Consider the following 14,545-nt stretch of genomic DNA (forward strand, 5'->3'; position numbering starts at 1 on the left):
TTGGTTTGGGGCCGGGCTGACTTGGGGCCGGGTTGACTTGGGGCCGGGTTGACTTGTACCGGTCTTGACGACAGCGATATTAGCACAAACGAAAGTCGCCAATAACAAAATGGTAAGTGAAATAAAAACCATCGATTTAAGAATATACTGAACGAACAATTTTCTGGCCATTCTGCAAACTTAAAATCATGTTCACCAGCGTACTGCAATCAATTTTAATCTTGATAATTGATACGATTTTATGCACTTTAGTTAAATTTTACAGGTGTACCAGTACGCGGATATGTACCGTTTTTGTGGCTCCTTTTTTTAATTCGGTTAAATCTGATTTTTTAAGTTCCAGGTTAAACAACACTGAATATAATGTTTTCTAAATAAGATTATTTCCAAAGCCAGTGAATGATTTATGTACTAAGCATTCATTGTTCGTTTTTTAATGTGTTAGACTGTTAGATTTTATGAAACATTTTTTTTCAGGACAGATCTATCACTTCAGATGATTAGCAATACTTGACAATTAAATGAAATGTCCTCCCCGTCGCCTACACCAGTACGTGCTATCTATGGGTTTATTCTCTACTTGGCAGCTTATGTGATATTTGGTATGTAAGCTTTCCTTTTTATTCTGAGACTCTTTGCTGGTAATCATGTCAAATTTGTATCAGTGTTGTTAATTGGAAAATCTAATAGAATTAGAACATTATAGGAGTGGGGTGAATTGTCACTGAACTGGGGTGAATCGTTATAAATCAGTTTTTACATTGATAACAACAGTTGAAAGGATCAGTTTCTGAATATAGATAAATATAGATACAGAGAATAATCATCATTAATCTGGGGTCTTCTCCAAATCCCTCCAGAGGCGTGCATGTCACAGAAAAGGCACACGGCAGGTCAAGGTCAAGTCACCTTAAGTACCAGAGATGATTGGTTGACCCGTTGTGACTAACTCTGGAGGGTTGGGCCTGGCGCTAACGAAGGCCCGTTTTGTCATCGTCAGTCAGGAAGCTGATGCCTTGGCAGTATTGTCGACTCCTTCACCACCACTGAACGAAGAATGGGCTACCAGAAGATTTGGCATTAAGAAGACGTCCCCGATAAAAATAACAAGAACAATATACACAAGAATAATCATTACTCTTCATGTAATCAAATTAACATTTATATGTTTTCAGTTGTGTATATTGTATGGGCCTATGTTCCTGATGTGTTGTTAGAAGCTGTTGAGCTGTCATATTTACCCCAGAAGTAAGTTATTTTCTATGAATGAGAGAAGTAGTTGTCATACATGATAAAATAGCTCATTTATTTCATGCATTGTTATAGGCAAGTTATTCACGTCACTCTTAACTGGCTGTGACAGGTACCGTTTTTAAAACATTTAAGTCAGGCTGAGATAATACAAACATTTGATATCTGTATTAAGTTTAATAGAGCATTTATTCATTTGTATATATTGTTACGTGTTCATACAAACATCAGAAAAGTGTAATATATATATATATATATACAGTATTATAGTAACATGTGTAATACAGATGATATATGATAATTTTACAGATACTGGGCAGTGGCTGTACCTTGTTATTTATGTATGTTATGGTTACTGGCATACCCGGCTTGGTTTGGTTACATACATCTTTGTACTGCTCCATTAGATTCCACTGATTTGATATCTGGTTTGTGTTTTAATACTTAACTCATGGTTTATCTTATTTTCATATTTATTATTGATAAAGGAACTCCAGCGGCAGTGTCTAAATATTTCTGGCTTCAAGCTCGGGTAGTGGGGTTATTTCATTCCATGGACAAAGTGTTTCTGTGACAGTCAATTGATTTATAAACAGATGTATTATCAAAAAATATTGCATGTTATTTTAAGCTTGCCTATACAAAGTATAAGGAGAGCTGTCCTACTTGCTCCGGTTTCACTTCCGTGTCCAGATTTCCCAGATTTCATTTTAAAGTTTTTGTGCACTAAAACATTTTTGACTGTAACTTCTCTATTCCTAAGGTATCTACTTCAAACAAATGTTCCTAATAAACAACCACATCATATGTGACAAGGTTCAATTAACTCTTGAAGTTAAAGTAATATTTTCAGAATGATCTCCCCTTGAACTTAGAATATAAAAAAATAACATTTTTAAGAAAAATTCTAACTTCTTTATTTCATAATTTCATAAGGAACCTACTTCAAATATATGTTTCTGATCGTCAACCACATCATATGGACAAGATTCTTAACTCTAGCACCAATATTTTCAGAATAAACTTAAACTTTGAATTTTCCTAATTTTTCTGTAACTTCTTTATTAGCTGACCTGTCACAAAGTGATATGGTAAGCTTTTGTGATAGCTTTTCGTCCGGCGTCCGTCTGTCCGTAAACTTTTACTTTAAACGACATCTCCTTATAAACCACTAAGCCAATTTCATCTATACTTCACTGTAATGTTTCTTTGGTGATCACCTTTAAAAATTGTTAAAAGAATTTAATTCCTTGCAGAACTCTGTTTGCCATGGCAACCAAAAGAAAAAAATTAAATATCTTCTTTTGAGAAACATTAAGAGCTAGAGCTTAGATATTTGGCATGAAACATCTTCTAGTGAGTGTCTACCAGGTTTGATTAAAAAAAAGCCCTGAGGTCAAAATTGGCCGCTCTCCAAGGGGTCATTGATTTTCCTTATATGTATACAGTAAAAACTTAAAAAATTCTCTTTTAAAAAAACTCAAATAGCTAGAGCTTAGATATTAAGCATGAAACATCTTCTTGTGAGTGTCTACCAAGTTTGTTCAAATAAAAGCCATGTGGTCAAAATTAGCCCTGTCTTGGGGGGGGTCATTGATTTTCCTTATATGTATATAGTTAAAACTAAAATAATCATCTTTTAAGAAACACAAAGAGCTAGAGCTTAGATATTTGGCATGAAACATCTTCTATTGGGTTTCTACCAGGTTGTTTAAAAATAGCCCTGGGGTCAAAATTGGCCCGGCCCCAGGGGGTCATTGATTTTCCTTATATGTATTAAACTATTTAGTAAAAACTTAAAAAACTTCATTTGAAAAACTTATATAGCTAGAGCTTAGATATTATGCACCCAGTATTTAATTAGTCAAGCATGCTGTCTTCCCTTACAGATCTTGTTTGAATGGTTCTCCCTCCATGCATTATTTCAGGCTTTGTGACACTGCAAGTTTGTAACATTAATTGTCATTAGGCAATATACATGTCTGCTACAAAGTATGATTGTTGATAAGAATTTTTATACCAAAAAGCAAATGTAGGTTTTTCCCATCTAATAATGTTGCACAAACAAACTTCAACTGTTAAAGCTTCACAGTGCATTACCTTTAACAATACAGTGATCAATGTGTTGCTTTTATTTTCAATATTGTATGAAGTTACAACTGTACAGGATTATTTGTACCCCTTGATTAGTTGGGGGAAATCCTGATATTGTAAGTCCAGAGTAATATCTATTCTGCAGTATTAAACATTTGCAATAAAGATTTTTGACAAGTTAAGTAGCTGTGTATAAAAAGTTGATGTTATGTAACCATTGCTTAGAGGCTTGGGTTATATAATCTTGCCATAGTTTGTACTGGGCCATATAACCTGTCTTTATAAGTAATAATGATACAATGATTTTGCTTCTCGAGAAATGTTTATTTTTTTTTTTTTTCATTTCAGATGAATATTCACAAGTTCCAAATACAAAGAGTGTAATTTGTGCTGAAAGTACTCCTCCATTAGCTGATATTTCCATATCAGATGTGAATAGAAAACTGTATCTATAACTTGTGCAATCCTTGTTAGAGCTTATCAGCATTTAAAAACAATGTAAATGTATTAGACTGTCAAACATTCCATTCAGATATGTAAATAACTGCCTGCTTTGTGTTCATTTTATTTGTATTTGCTCTGCTTTTGGTGAAATGTTCAGTACTTGTGTTGAAAAAGTCTAGAGGAACTTATATATATTGAATAATATATTGAATGCTTTTATTTGTAACTGAAAAAGCTAACAGAAGTGCTTTAGATTAAATTCTCAAGATGTCACATAATGATGAAAAGGAAGTATTTCCTTTCCCGGGAAAAGTTAAAAGCTCTGTCTGGGAATTCTTTGGATTTTACAAAGATGATTTTGGTAACCTTGATAAAAGCAGAGCCATTTGTAAAATTTGTAGAAAAGGGACAAATTATTCTGGTAATACAACAAATCTACGTACTCATATTGTACATCACCATAAAGATGTGGCAGCGTTACCTGATGTTAATTACAGTAGAACTCCAGTGTCACGAAGCACCACCATGCAGAATCATGACAACATTTTTGGCGCGTCAGTTTTGAACCAAGTAACCTCATCTCCTGATGTGTATCCTCAAACCACACCCCCAAAACTTCAGAGGCAAGTTCTTCTCGATGAAATTTTCATTCCTCCTCTTTCTGCAGACATAAGTAGCAACCTAAGTAGAAGTACATCTCAGCAGAACACTTGGGTTATGGAATCTGCAACAGGACTTCTGGATTCGCCAGCTGCATATAGCAAAGAAAGTCCTATTCAAGAGAATTCTAGTGGATCATTTGCTGACTCTGAAACAGACTCATATGGCAGTATTAAAGAGGCTGTTTTTGAAACTGTTATACATGATCTGATACCTATAGAAGCTGTGGATAGCAGTCGCTTTAAAAGATTAATATGTATGGGAAAGAGACAGTCCTTCATGCCTAATTCGCTAGATATATCAGAGCTTATTATGAGACGATTCTCAGAGTTGCAGGCAGTAATAAATAATGAACTCTCCAAGGGAATGCATAAAAATTTGAAATTAGAGATATGGAAATCATTTGATGTCACATACTTGACAGTGTCAGTGCAAGCACTGTTTGATAACTGGAAACTGAAATGTTACGTCCTGGCTACTGTTGAATTGGAAGGCAACTTTGTTTTGAAAGACTTGACAAATATAATTGATGATAGGAAATTATTAGTCAATTTCAAGAACATTTTGTCATCCGAGAACAAAGTTGTAGAAAAATTTGCTGATGAAAAAAATCGTGTTTATCTGGTTTCTTTATGTAGCACAATCAATAAAGTTGCAAAGTTATGCTTGGAAGAAAATGTTAGTGAAAAGTTAATAAGGAAAGTTGGTAAAATTGTGAAATTGTTGACGGAAAATCAAGAAGCTAAGTCGGTGTTTTCTGACAAACAGAAGGTTTTACAGTTACCTTTTCGAAACTTTGTGAAATGCAATACAAAAAGTTGGCATTCTATTTTAGCAATGTTTGAGATAACAATTGAACAAAGTAATGCCATTATTGCTACATTAAGTGATGTTAAACTTAAAACCATAGATGTAGGTGATCAGTTGACAGCTGGAGACTTTGCACAAATTCAGACCTTCATTACCATGCTGACACCTTTGAAAACTGCTTTGACTCTGACAAAAGACATGAAATATCCTACTGCTGCAGTTATTTTACCAGTGTTGAAAAAATTAGAGATAAGTCTGGCTACCAGTGAAAACGATTCCCAGCAGATCATTGACCTGAAGTCTTTGATGGTTAAAACACTTAAAGAACATTATGAAACTAAGGGTAGAAGGCAATTTCTTTTGTTATGCTCTTTGTTAGACCCAAGATTTAAAGGATTAAAGTTTGTTAGCCAAGCCGACTGTGATCTTGCCTTTGAACATTTGAAACGTGATGCTTTGGAAATTACGAATTCGTTCAAAGTAACAGAAGACTTGAAATCTCATCATGTTGATAAAGTTGTTGTGAAGATAGAGGCTGTTGATGATTATTCTGACAACCAGGGTATAGGCTTTGATTTGTGTTCCAAAAGTTTGGAAGATGCAGACGGGAGTTCAGACCCAAATCAACGAGTCAAAAGGCAGAGGCTCATGAAGAATGCTCCTAAAGCCGGTGACAATGCAACAGATGACTGGTTTGCTGATGTGATTCAGGAGATTAAAGAAGGTCAGCCAGAGGAAGACAGTGTCACAGTCGAGGTCAATAGATACAAGGGTGAGATGCAGATAAGTTCAGCATCATCACCGCTTGCATGGTGGAGGGACAGACAAACTTCGTTTCCATTGTTATCTCAGGTGGCAAAGCTGTATGTGTCTGTTCCGGCTTTATTAGGAACAGAGGATGAATCTACAGAAACATGGTATCAGAGACAGAGAAGAAGCATTCGACCAAATCTTGTGGAACCTATAGTTTTCTTGCATGCAAATTATGATAAGTTGAAGCAACAGAGAGACGAATTCTGAGTAAATGGTGAAAATGATAAATAAAATGTAATAGATGTGTGACCTACACGTATATTGAAAATTCATTTAGATGTAATTGTGTTAAAGTGATAAGAATTATATCAAAACTACTTTTTTTGTTTTCTAAAAATTGTCTCTAATTTACAGAAAATGACAATATTGGTCACTTCTGAAGAAGTGGTTGTATTATTATGGTGAATGTTCAAGCAAGAGATTGCAAATATAGCGTGCTTTTCCATTTTTCTGTCCATCATCTAGTTATACTAGTGAAATTCTATATGCAGTATTCTGCAATATGAATATGATAGCCCTATGTTATGTCGGTCAAAAGCTATACATAGCTTATGTTTTGTAAAATGTTATATATGTATACCGACAATAAATAAATTTTGATTTGAAATTTTGATTTGATTTGATGTAACGGGTAGATCATGACTGAATATGTGTTAATGTTGCAAGTTTTAATGTAATGTTTAACTCCTTTGAATATGTCATAGGCGTTTTATCAAATTTAAAAGTCTTGTAAATACTAAAAGCTTGTTGTTTTCAGTTTGTTTGGCTTAACTGTTCAAACATTGTCGTCAAGTACGATATTAAACGAAATTCTCCATTGAATGGTAGTAGATAAATAAGTCATGAAAAAACATATTATAATATTTTTTCAGTGGTAGATTTAACGCAGCATAGCAATCCACTTGGTATAACAATGTATAAATCATAGAAAAGGGAGAGAATTTCATGTCTGATATTTGAATAATTGATTTATCTGTTGTGCTGGATTTAACGTGACACTGACACAATTTATTTCAATTAGGACACATATTTAAGTAAAAAATGTGTGCCCTGTGACCGATAGGACGTTATCAGTAGTAGTAGCAAATGTTGGTTCCGTTCCGTTGCGCAAACTATGAATAGCCCTATATTTATTCATATTTGCGATAAACAGCCCTGAAAATATGGAAAGGTTACAAGTAACCACAAATATGTGGGTCGTCATTTCCGAAACGTAGTCATTGCTATTAATAGATTCAAATCGGAAATTCCACATAATATGCTATTTCCTTTTGATTAATCATATTGAAGCAGATTTCAAAAGAATTGCACTGTATACTCTTTATTGCTGTTTAGAATTAAAACAAAAATGCTGTATACGTAAATAATTCAGCTGACATGGCGAATAGAGATCTATGATGTTATTACAACCGTCCGTCCAGAATTGGGATTGTATTTAAAAAAAATTATGTTTACTCATGCACAATCAAACATACAAGGTCAATGCATTTTTGTATTCGATTATCGGATCTGTCTTTGTAGCTTATTTTGAATTTCTTATACAATTTGTATATACATTTGAGCCGCGCAATGACAAAACCAACATAATGGGTTAGCGACCAGCATGGATCCAGACCAGCCTGCGCTTCCGCGCAGTCTGATCAGGATCATTCCTGTTCGCTATCAGTTACTGGTTTGTAAGCAAAAATCATGGATCCTGATCAAACTGCGCAGGCGGGTCTGGATCCATACTGGTCGCAAACCCATTGTGTAAGGTTGGTTTTGTCATTACGCGGCTCATTTATAGATATATAAAATGGATTTACCAAGCATCGAGAAATGACGCATATGTAAAATCAATCATTGTCAATATGATTTGCCTAAGTTTATTTTTTCTTGTTGAACTGAAAAATCCCATGTCCCATAAAAATAAACAATTTTACGCACGGGTTTCACAGTATGCAGATATGACGCATACATGTATTTACAGTTCAAAAATTTAATTGTTACACATAGGCCTACTTCTATATTTATAAATATGTGACGTTTTTTTTATCAATAGATCTGAGGTGAGCGGTTTTGTATGCGAAGGGGGTACCCATTCATCAAACATGCTTGTTTTGTTTTCTTAGTCATGGGCGTATTCTTGATTACATAGAGGATATTTGTTTGTTTTGCATGTAAGATTGAAATATAATTTCACTGAGTGAGCACCAGATGCAATATTTTCACGAGTGGCGTAGCCACGAGTGAAAATATAATATTTAGCTGGTGTTCACGAATGAAATATATTTCAATCTTACATGTAAAACAAATAAATTTTCTTTTTATTTCATGCTTTTTAAGTAATTTTAAGTATTTTTTACTGATTTTGCCGCGTAACGTCGCGCATTCTCTTCTGTGACGTCATCACATCATGACGTCACATCATAAATTTTGAAATATAGTTCTGTTAAATTTCTCTAATTTTGTTACATTTTTTACATGATGTATGGTGACATCGACTTCCTTTCCTATAGAAGCAAAATTTACGTATGATGACACTTATTTCTGCCCGTTATTCCATTTAGTTTAATTTTCTTTTCATCCGCATTCAGATGTAGTCCGGCTACAGTGAAAATTATATTTTATAAATTTCACTAGTGGTTTATCACAATTTATTTCATGCTTTCCAGTGTTTAATTGTAATATATCAGATAATTATATTGTGATATTACAATAAAACACTGGAAAGCATGAAATAACAGGTACTAACGAAATAGGTCGAGTACAAGCAACTTTAATAACAAAGACAATGTATTGATGATATGGGCGTGTATATTTTGAAGGTCACCTTTCTTTTATTATATGACTTACAAAAAGTGTAATGATATGATAATTCTAGTACCAATTTACTCTATTTAGTCATGTCTGTAATCACAGATATATAAACAATTTATCACCATGCTGTAACTCGAACAGAATGGTTTTGGTCAGATAATGAAATGTGCTTACGTTTATTAATGAATTTTGTTAGTTATCACTACCCGTACTAGTATACATAAAACTGCAATAGGTGGAGCTGTATAATGTTATTACCCTAGTTTGTGTATGTGATCGTGTTCATACTTCGTGTTTCAAATATATTGGTACACATGTCCTCCCTAACAGACGAAAGGTCCAATACTCAAAGGTCAAAGGTCACAGCAAGGTATCGAGCTAAGTGTTGTTTTCATATAGTCTGATGTTCTGGTATTTCAAAATGAATGTGCATATAGGACCACTATGAGTAGACAATGTGTCTCGTCCAAGTACCAGGTCTATAGCTGTAAGGTCAAGGTCACAGCAAAAGAATGAGCCAACAGTTCACGTGCCTTTAAAGTTTGTGTCCAGTCATATAACTTTTGCATGCATAATAGGATTTCATTGTGGTTATCGTATAGGGATGACATGACATGCTTTCATTATTTCCTAATGGATATTGTGCAGAATATAGAATATTGATTAAAAACGGAGTGAAATGGATTTTTTTCCATTTTTTTTTCTAAATATACTAGTATCTCGTTAGTACAATAAATCTTCAAACCTTGGCTAATGTAACATTATGTATGCCCGCTATGTATAACCAATACTCTTCACATAGTTAGAGAGGATATATTAATATCACACGTATAAATTTTCAAACAAAAGTCATGTAATGCTTTTTATATGGTATAAAATCTTGTACATTTACTATATAATTGTGTTCTCATTGACCTTTAAAGTTGTAAAGAAACTCGGGTAATCCCCGTTGCATTGATACATTTTAAACTGTTTTTGTGTTTATATCAGTAAAGGCACATTATATGCCACAGAAACAAATAAATATAAACTTCTTAAATAGAGCAAAACTAAATTAAGTATAATTTGAAAAATTGTTTTAGAGCATGTTGACTGCCTCTTACAAAAAGACCGCTAAATGTAAAATAATTTTAATTAATTTGTCACAAAAAGTGATATGTAAACAAAGTCTTCCAAGCAAAATACTAACAACTTTACTTAATAAATCATCATATAATTGTACTGACTGCCAAATAACACCAGAGGTAATTGGCCAATGAATTACTTTTTTGGAAAATGTAAAGGTACACCAAAAAAAGAAGAGTTTTTTTAGAGAAAAAATAAATAAATAAATAAAAGCATTTCTGGGACACACTGTGCCAAAATTTCCATTTTATTTTTTATGTAGATATAGTGGTATTTCAAAATCGATCAATAATGTCTTATGATATAATCGATAAAATATAAACAACATTGAAATGGGCTAACGTTAATGCGATATTCTGATAATACATGGTAAACATGTACATAGAGGATATTTGTTACTGTGTAAGATGAAATTTTATTTCATCGAGTGGGCTTTAAAAACAGTATTCTCACGAGTGGCGTAGTGAAATAAAATCACATCTTACACACCAAACATACAAATTTTCTTTTTATTTTAAAAACAATTTAAAACGAAATTTCCTTGATATTAACTTTAATATTAAAATCTGTTTTCCCCACTGGTAACCTCTATTATGTACATGTATTAGTCGAATTTCTCATAAAATACAAGAAATCTTGAGCTGAAAAATAAGTTCGACAATCAACGTTAAATGGCGATGGTATTATTCATTTTATTAAAAAAAATATGAATGATCGCTTGTTTTAATAATAAAAACAAACAATTATAGTAGGAGAAAAAGTCCAACCATCCATCCATATTTCTGTTACTTACTGCGAATTTATATTAGACCTGGCTTTGTTAAATGTAAGCGGCCGCCATTTTTAAAAGTTGTGTATTTCACGGGAGGAAAATAATTGTGTTTGATTCAGAGGGATATCATTTGGATTTGTTAGTCATACACCTTTTTAAAAGAAAGAAAACTTATTTGAGGATTGTAACAGACAATAAATAAGTGTTGACAGAAGTGTAAACATTCAAAAAGCGGCTAGGAAATTGGAAAACTTGGAAAGTTGAAAGGCTGCCTAACGAACGCTGGGTTGTTTACTTATTCTTCGGGCTGATGGCTGTCATTGCTTTTCAAGTTTTCATAAAGCATACGGCAGTTATTGCTCGTAGGATACTTAAATATGCCCAAATGTCATCAAGAGCAGTTTTGCATGTGGAAGGAATGTATTTTTCAGACTGTCAAAATGAAACAAAAAAAACTAAAACAAAAAGAAAAAGAGACAATATTAGGTGATTGGTAATTTGAATGGATAGGAGTAAATTTTCTTCTCTTATTACTTTTGACATTTAAGTTATTTATAAATTTCAGCTTTACTTTTCTCTGAACAGCCTGACATTGTCAGAATTGTCAGCAAAAATAAAATTGAGGTACCACATGGGGGAAATCTTAAGAAAGTAGTTTCGTCATTGAAAAGTGTGAAATTATATTTAATTATTTTCACTGTGAAATTATCAAATATAATTTTCACGGATAAACCAGTAATCCACTGAAAAGCATAAAATAAAACACGGTATTTCTTTAAAACATCTTTATTTCCTAATGAAATGATATGACTAAATGAGTATTAAATTAATTAACATATTTACTTGAAATATATACATGAACATGCAACATACACTCTTTGTAGTATTTTAAAATAACTAATAAAGAATGAGTGTGTTTGTTTATCTGTAACCGAACTCGGCATTTCTGCTCACATTCTGACTACGCGTCATTAGAATGTCCGCGGTATTCACCATTGCTATGACATGCGCTAGTTCCGTTTTCTGCTGGTATCCCATCACTATAGTGTAACGCCGTATATGCCGGTGAAGGAACGGAAAGTCTTTTGTAACGTGTACCGAGCGGATGTACAACGAATATATAATAAATTTTTCTTTGGGCTACCTGCCGTTTGATTAGACACAAATGATTATGAAATTATCATATATCATAAACAATCAGCTTGAATTAATACTCCAAAATACACTATTAAATTCTAAAAAGTCTAAATATAGTAAATATCTTTACAATATTACACAATGAAATAATTCAAAAGCTATAGATATCACGCTGCAACCCGATAATTTCCTATAGTCCAGCAACTACCTCCCTATCTATGAAGCGAGGCTTCTATTTAGATAGAAAGATAAGCTGCTGGCAGGGATTTACAACAAAGTTCCAACTATTTTATCTATACAAACTTATTTGTTATTAGTATACCTCTGGATTTTTAATACCTATATGTTACCAATTCCCTGATAGCGAGGCTTTCAGAAAATGTGGAGATCTATAAGTACCCAGAGTCAAATGCAATTCACAAACTTAATATATTACCTCTACATCCATGAAGCTAGGCTTCAATTGGATAAACAAGAGTATTTAGTTTTGGCCAATTCTTCTTTTCTACCTATGAAGCTAGGCTTCAGTTAGGTGGACGAAATTATCCTCAATGTATGAAGCGAGGCTTCAGTTACACAGAATAACCTGGTCCCGGTGAATTCCTCTGCAGACTGAATAATTTTGATCTAATCGCCGTATTTATACCTGCTGAGATGATCGCTCAAGCATGACTTAATTTTCATTGGCTGATTAGAATGATAACTATCACTGAGACGATTATTATATTATATGATATAAAACGTTTATTGAAAATACCTATAAAGTACCGTAAACTAAAATACATTGTCGCAATATAAACAATTAACATAATAGTCAAGTAACACTAAAATCATTTCAGCAAACGATAATCTTAAATAAAAACAAGCTGAGTAAAAATGTCTAAACGTTACACTTCTATCGATACGACAGTACTGTTTTACTGTTTTATTGTTTTATCACATTATACTGACATTGTGCCTATCAGTGTGTTAATGTTGAGTAACTGGTATTACCTGGTATTACGTTGGAATAACGTTACATTTTGCCATAATTGTGTTCATTTTTTTTTTTTTTTTTTTTTTTTTTTTTTTGGGGGGGGGGGGGGGTCTTTTTTAATAATTAAGGCAGTTCTTTTTAAAAAAATTTATCCTTAACATTTTTAATTAATGGTCAATCACTTGAAATATATAGTATTATTTCAACTCTACTTCACAGCGAAAAATGAGCATAAGATCACTTTAAAATGAGACATCTTTAAAAGATATTAACGGGATAATTGTATTTTTCATGTTTGATTCAATCATTGTCCCATTTTATTATTTAATAAAATAAATAAATCGAAACCAGGACCCCCGAGACTCCTTCACAAATTTACCTAAATCTTTCGACTTGACCTTTTTCTCGACCTTTGCTTCTGTCGATTGCATCGCCTCTGTATTTTCTTCAAAAATTTCAAAACTTTCCTTTGTTTTTTTACTCTTTTAGGCCACTGATACAAGTTGTCGGAGGGATTCAAATAGAAAATGACATTGTCCAAATAATCTTTTGTTGTAATTGTGAAATAACTTCTCCCAACTAAATTCTTTTTTAAAGGACTGTATTCGTCAAACTTAATGCTCATATGGCCCGTCTGATCTGGTATTTTCATCAAGTCTATGCCTTTATTGGTTGATAAAGGTGAGCGCAATGGCCACTTTGATATTGTAGCATGCATTACAGGACGTGTCACGTTGCTTCCAGTACGGCCGGTAATGTCGATCTTGTAAACTAGAAATAAACGAATCATTTGGTTTATTAAATTCAGTTTTCTTTTAATATTACATTGTTGTTGTGTGACTCATATTTGCAGTCGTCGTACATATCATATATGCTATATCCTAAATTTTCGGAAAACTGATTATCAGATTACAGTATCAGTAAGATTGTTATTATCATTTATTATAATGTTTATTTTTCTGGATGTAATATTATGCATTTCGTTTCTCATGTATATTATATAATTTATTAAAAATGTATATTATGTAATTGTTTACAACTTAACTTCAGATGACTGTTTCAAATGAAACATTTAAATGAAACTTATTAATATTACTTTTAAAAAGTAATATTAATAAGACCAGTGTAATATAATTATCTGTACTTCTAAGAATTAATTTAAATTAGGTCAGTATCTAATACAAGTAACTATAAAGCAGTTAAATAATAAAAATGCAAAAACAATGTTTCATTTAAAACAGTCATCTGAAATTAAGTTGTAAACAATTACATAATATACATTTTTAATAAATTATATAATATACATGAGAAACGAAATGCATAATATTACATCTCGAAAAATAAACATTATAATACATTTTATAGGGAAACCAGACAGCATTGCTGCGGAGTTAAATATATATAGATATTTTTTTTCTTAATTAAAGAAATGCATGTCATATTTTATATAACTATCGTAACTTTAGAAAACCTACCAAACTGAGGTGTGTGCGTGTCCATGTCACACTTGGTTAGTTCCTTTTTAAGGCCGCTTTTTAAATGTTTCAATTTTTTAGAAAATTTGTCATTTGAAGAAGGGTGTTCACAAGGTAAACGCCTGGAACCACGCTTGTACACTTCTAGAGAGCAACATCTACAAAACAACCTTATAGATTTGTTAATGA

General features: G+C 32.7%; 3 protein-coding genes across 3 annotated transcripts; 2 read left to right on the plus strand and 1 right to left on the minus strand.

Annotated features, from left to right (window-relative positions):
- Nucleotides 1-91: 91 nt before the first annotated feature.
- LOC132759314 (phosphatidylinositol N-acetylglucosaminyltransferase subunit P-like) lies at nucleotides 92-3,832 on the plus strand. Its single transcript, XM_060751069.1, has 5 exons — nucleotides 92-112; nucleotides 478-602; nucleotides 1,176-1,248; nucleotides 1,561-1,679; nucleotides 3,694-3,832. The coding sequence occupies exons 2-5, from the start codon at nucleotides 527-529 to the stop codon at nucleotides 3,798-3,800; spliced, it is 375 nt and encodes a 124-aa protein (XP_060607052.1). The 5' UTR covers nucleotides 92-112; nucleotides 478-526; the 3' UTR covers nucleotides 3,801-3,832.
- A 224-nt stretch (nucleotides 3,833-4,056) lies between these two features.
- Nucleotides 4,057-6,279, plus strand: LOC132759316 (uncharacterized). Its single transcript, XM_060751071.1, has one exon. The coding sequence runs from the start codon at nucleotides 4,057-4,059 to the stop codon at nucleotides 6,277-6,279; it is 2,223 nt and encodes a 740-aa protein (XP_060607054.1).
- Nucleotides 6,280-13,052: 6,773 nt separating this feature from the next.
- LOC132759317 (uncharacterized) lies at nucleotides 13,053-14,514 on the minus strand (the record flags this gene model as incomplete). The annotated part of the gene is given in 2 exon segments (XM_060751073.1): nucleotides 13,053-13,652; nucleotides 14,357-14,514. Coding segments are annotated over 2 exon segments (550 nt in total), but the record flags the coding sequence as incomplete, so codon positions are not given.
- Between the last annotated feature and the right edge of the window lie 31 nt (nucleotides 14,515-14,545).

This window comes from Ruditapes philippinarum, unplaced genomic scaffold, assembly GCF_026571515.1.
Source record: "Ruditapes philippinarum isolate M1 unplaced genomic scaffold, ASM2657151v2 ctg1443_1_1_1_1, whole genome shotgun sequence".
NCBI classification, from domain to species: domain Eukaryota; kingdom Metazoa; phylum Mollusca; class Bivalvia; order Venerida; family Veneridae; genus Ruditapes; species Ruditapes philippinarum.

Bases quoted from the DNA above. Each gene is read 5' to 3' on its own strand.
- LOC132759314 (XM_060751069.1), top strand. From the start codon at position 527: ATGTCCTCCCCGTCGCCTACACCAGTACGTGCTATCTATGGGTTTATT. The intron at 603-1,175 runs GTATGTAAGCTT...ATATGTTTTCAG, and splicing joins GGCAGCTTATGTGATATTTG to TTGTGTATATTGTATGGGCC. The intron at 1,249-1,560 runs GTAAGTTATTTT...ATAATTTTACAG, and splicing joins CTGTCATATTTACCCCAGAA to ATACTGGGCAGTGGCTGTAC.
- LOC132759316 (XM_060751071.1), top strand. From the start codon at position 4,057: ATGTCACATAATGATGAAAAGGAAGTATTTCCTTTCCCGGGAAAAGTT.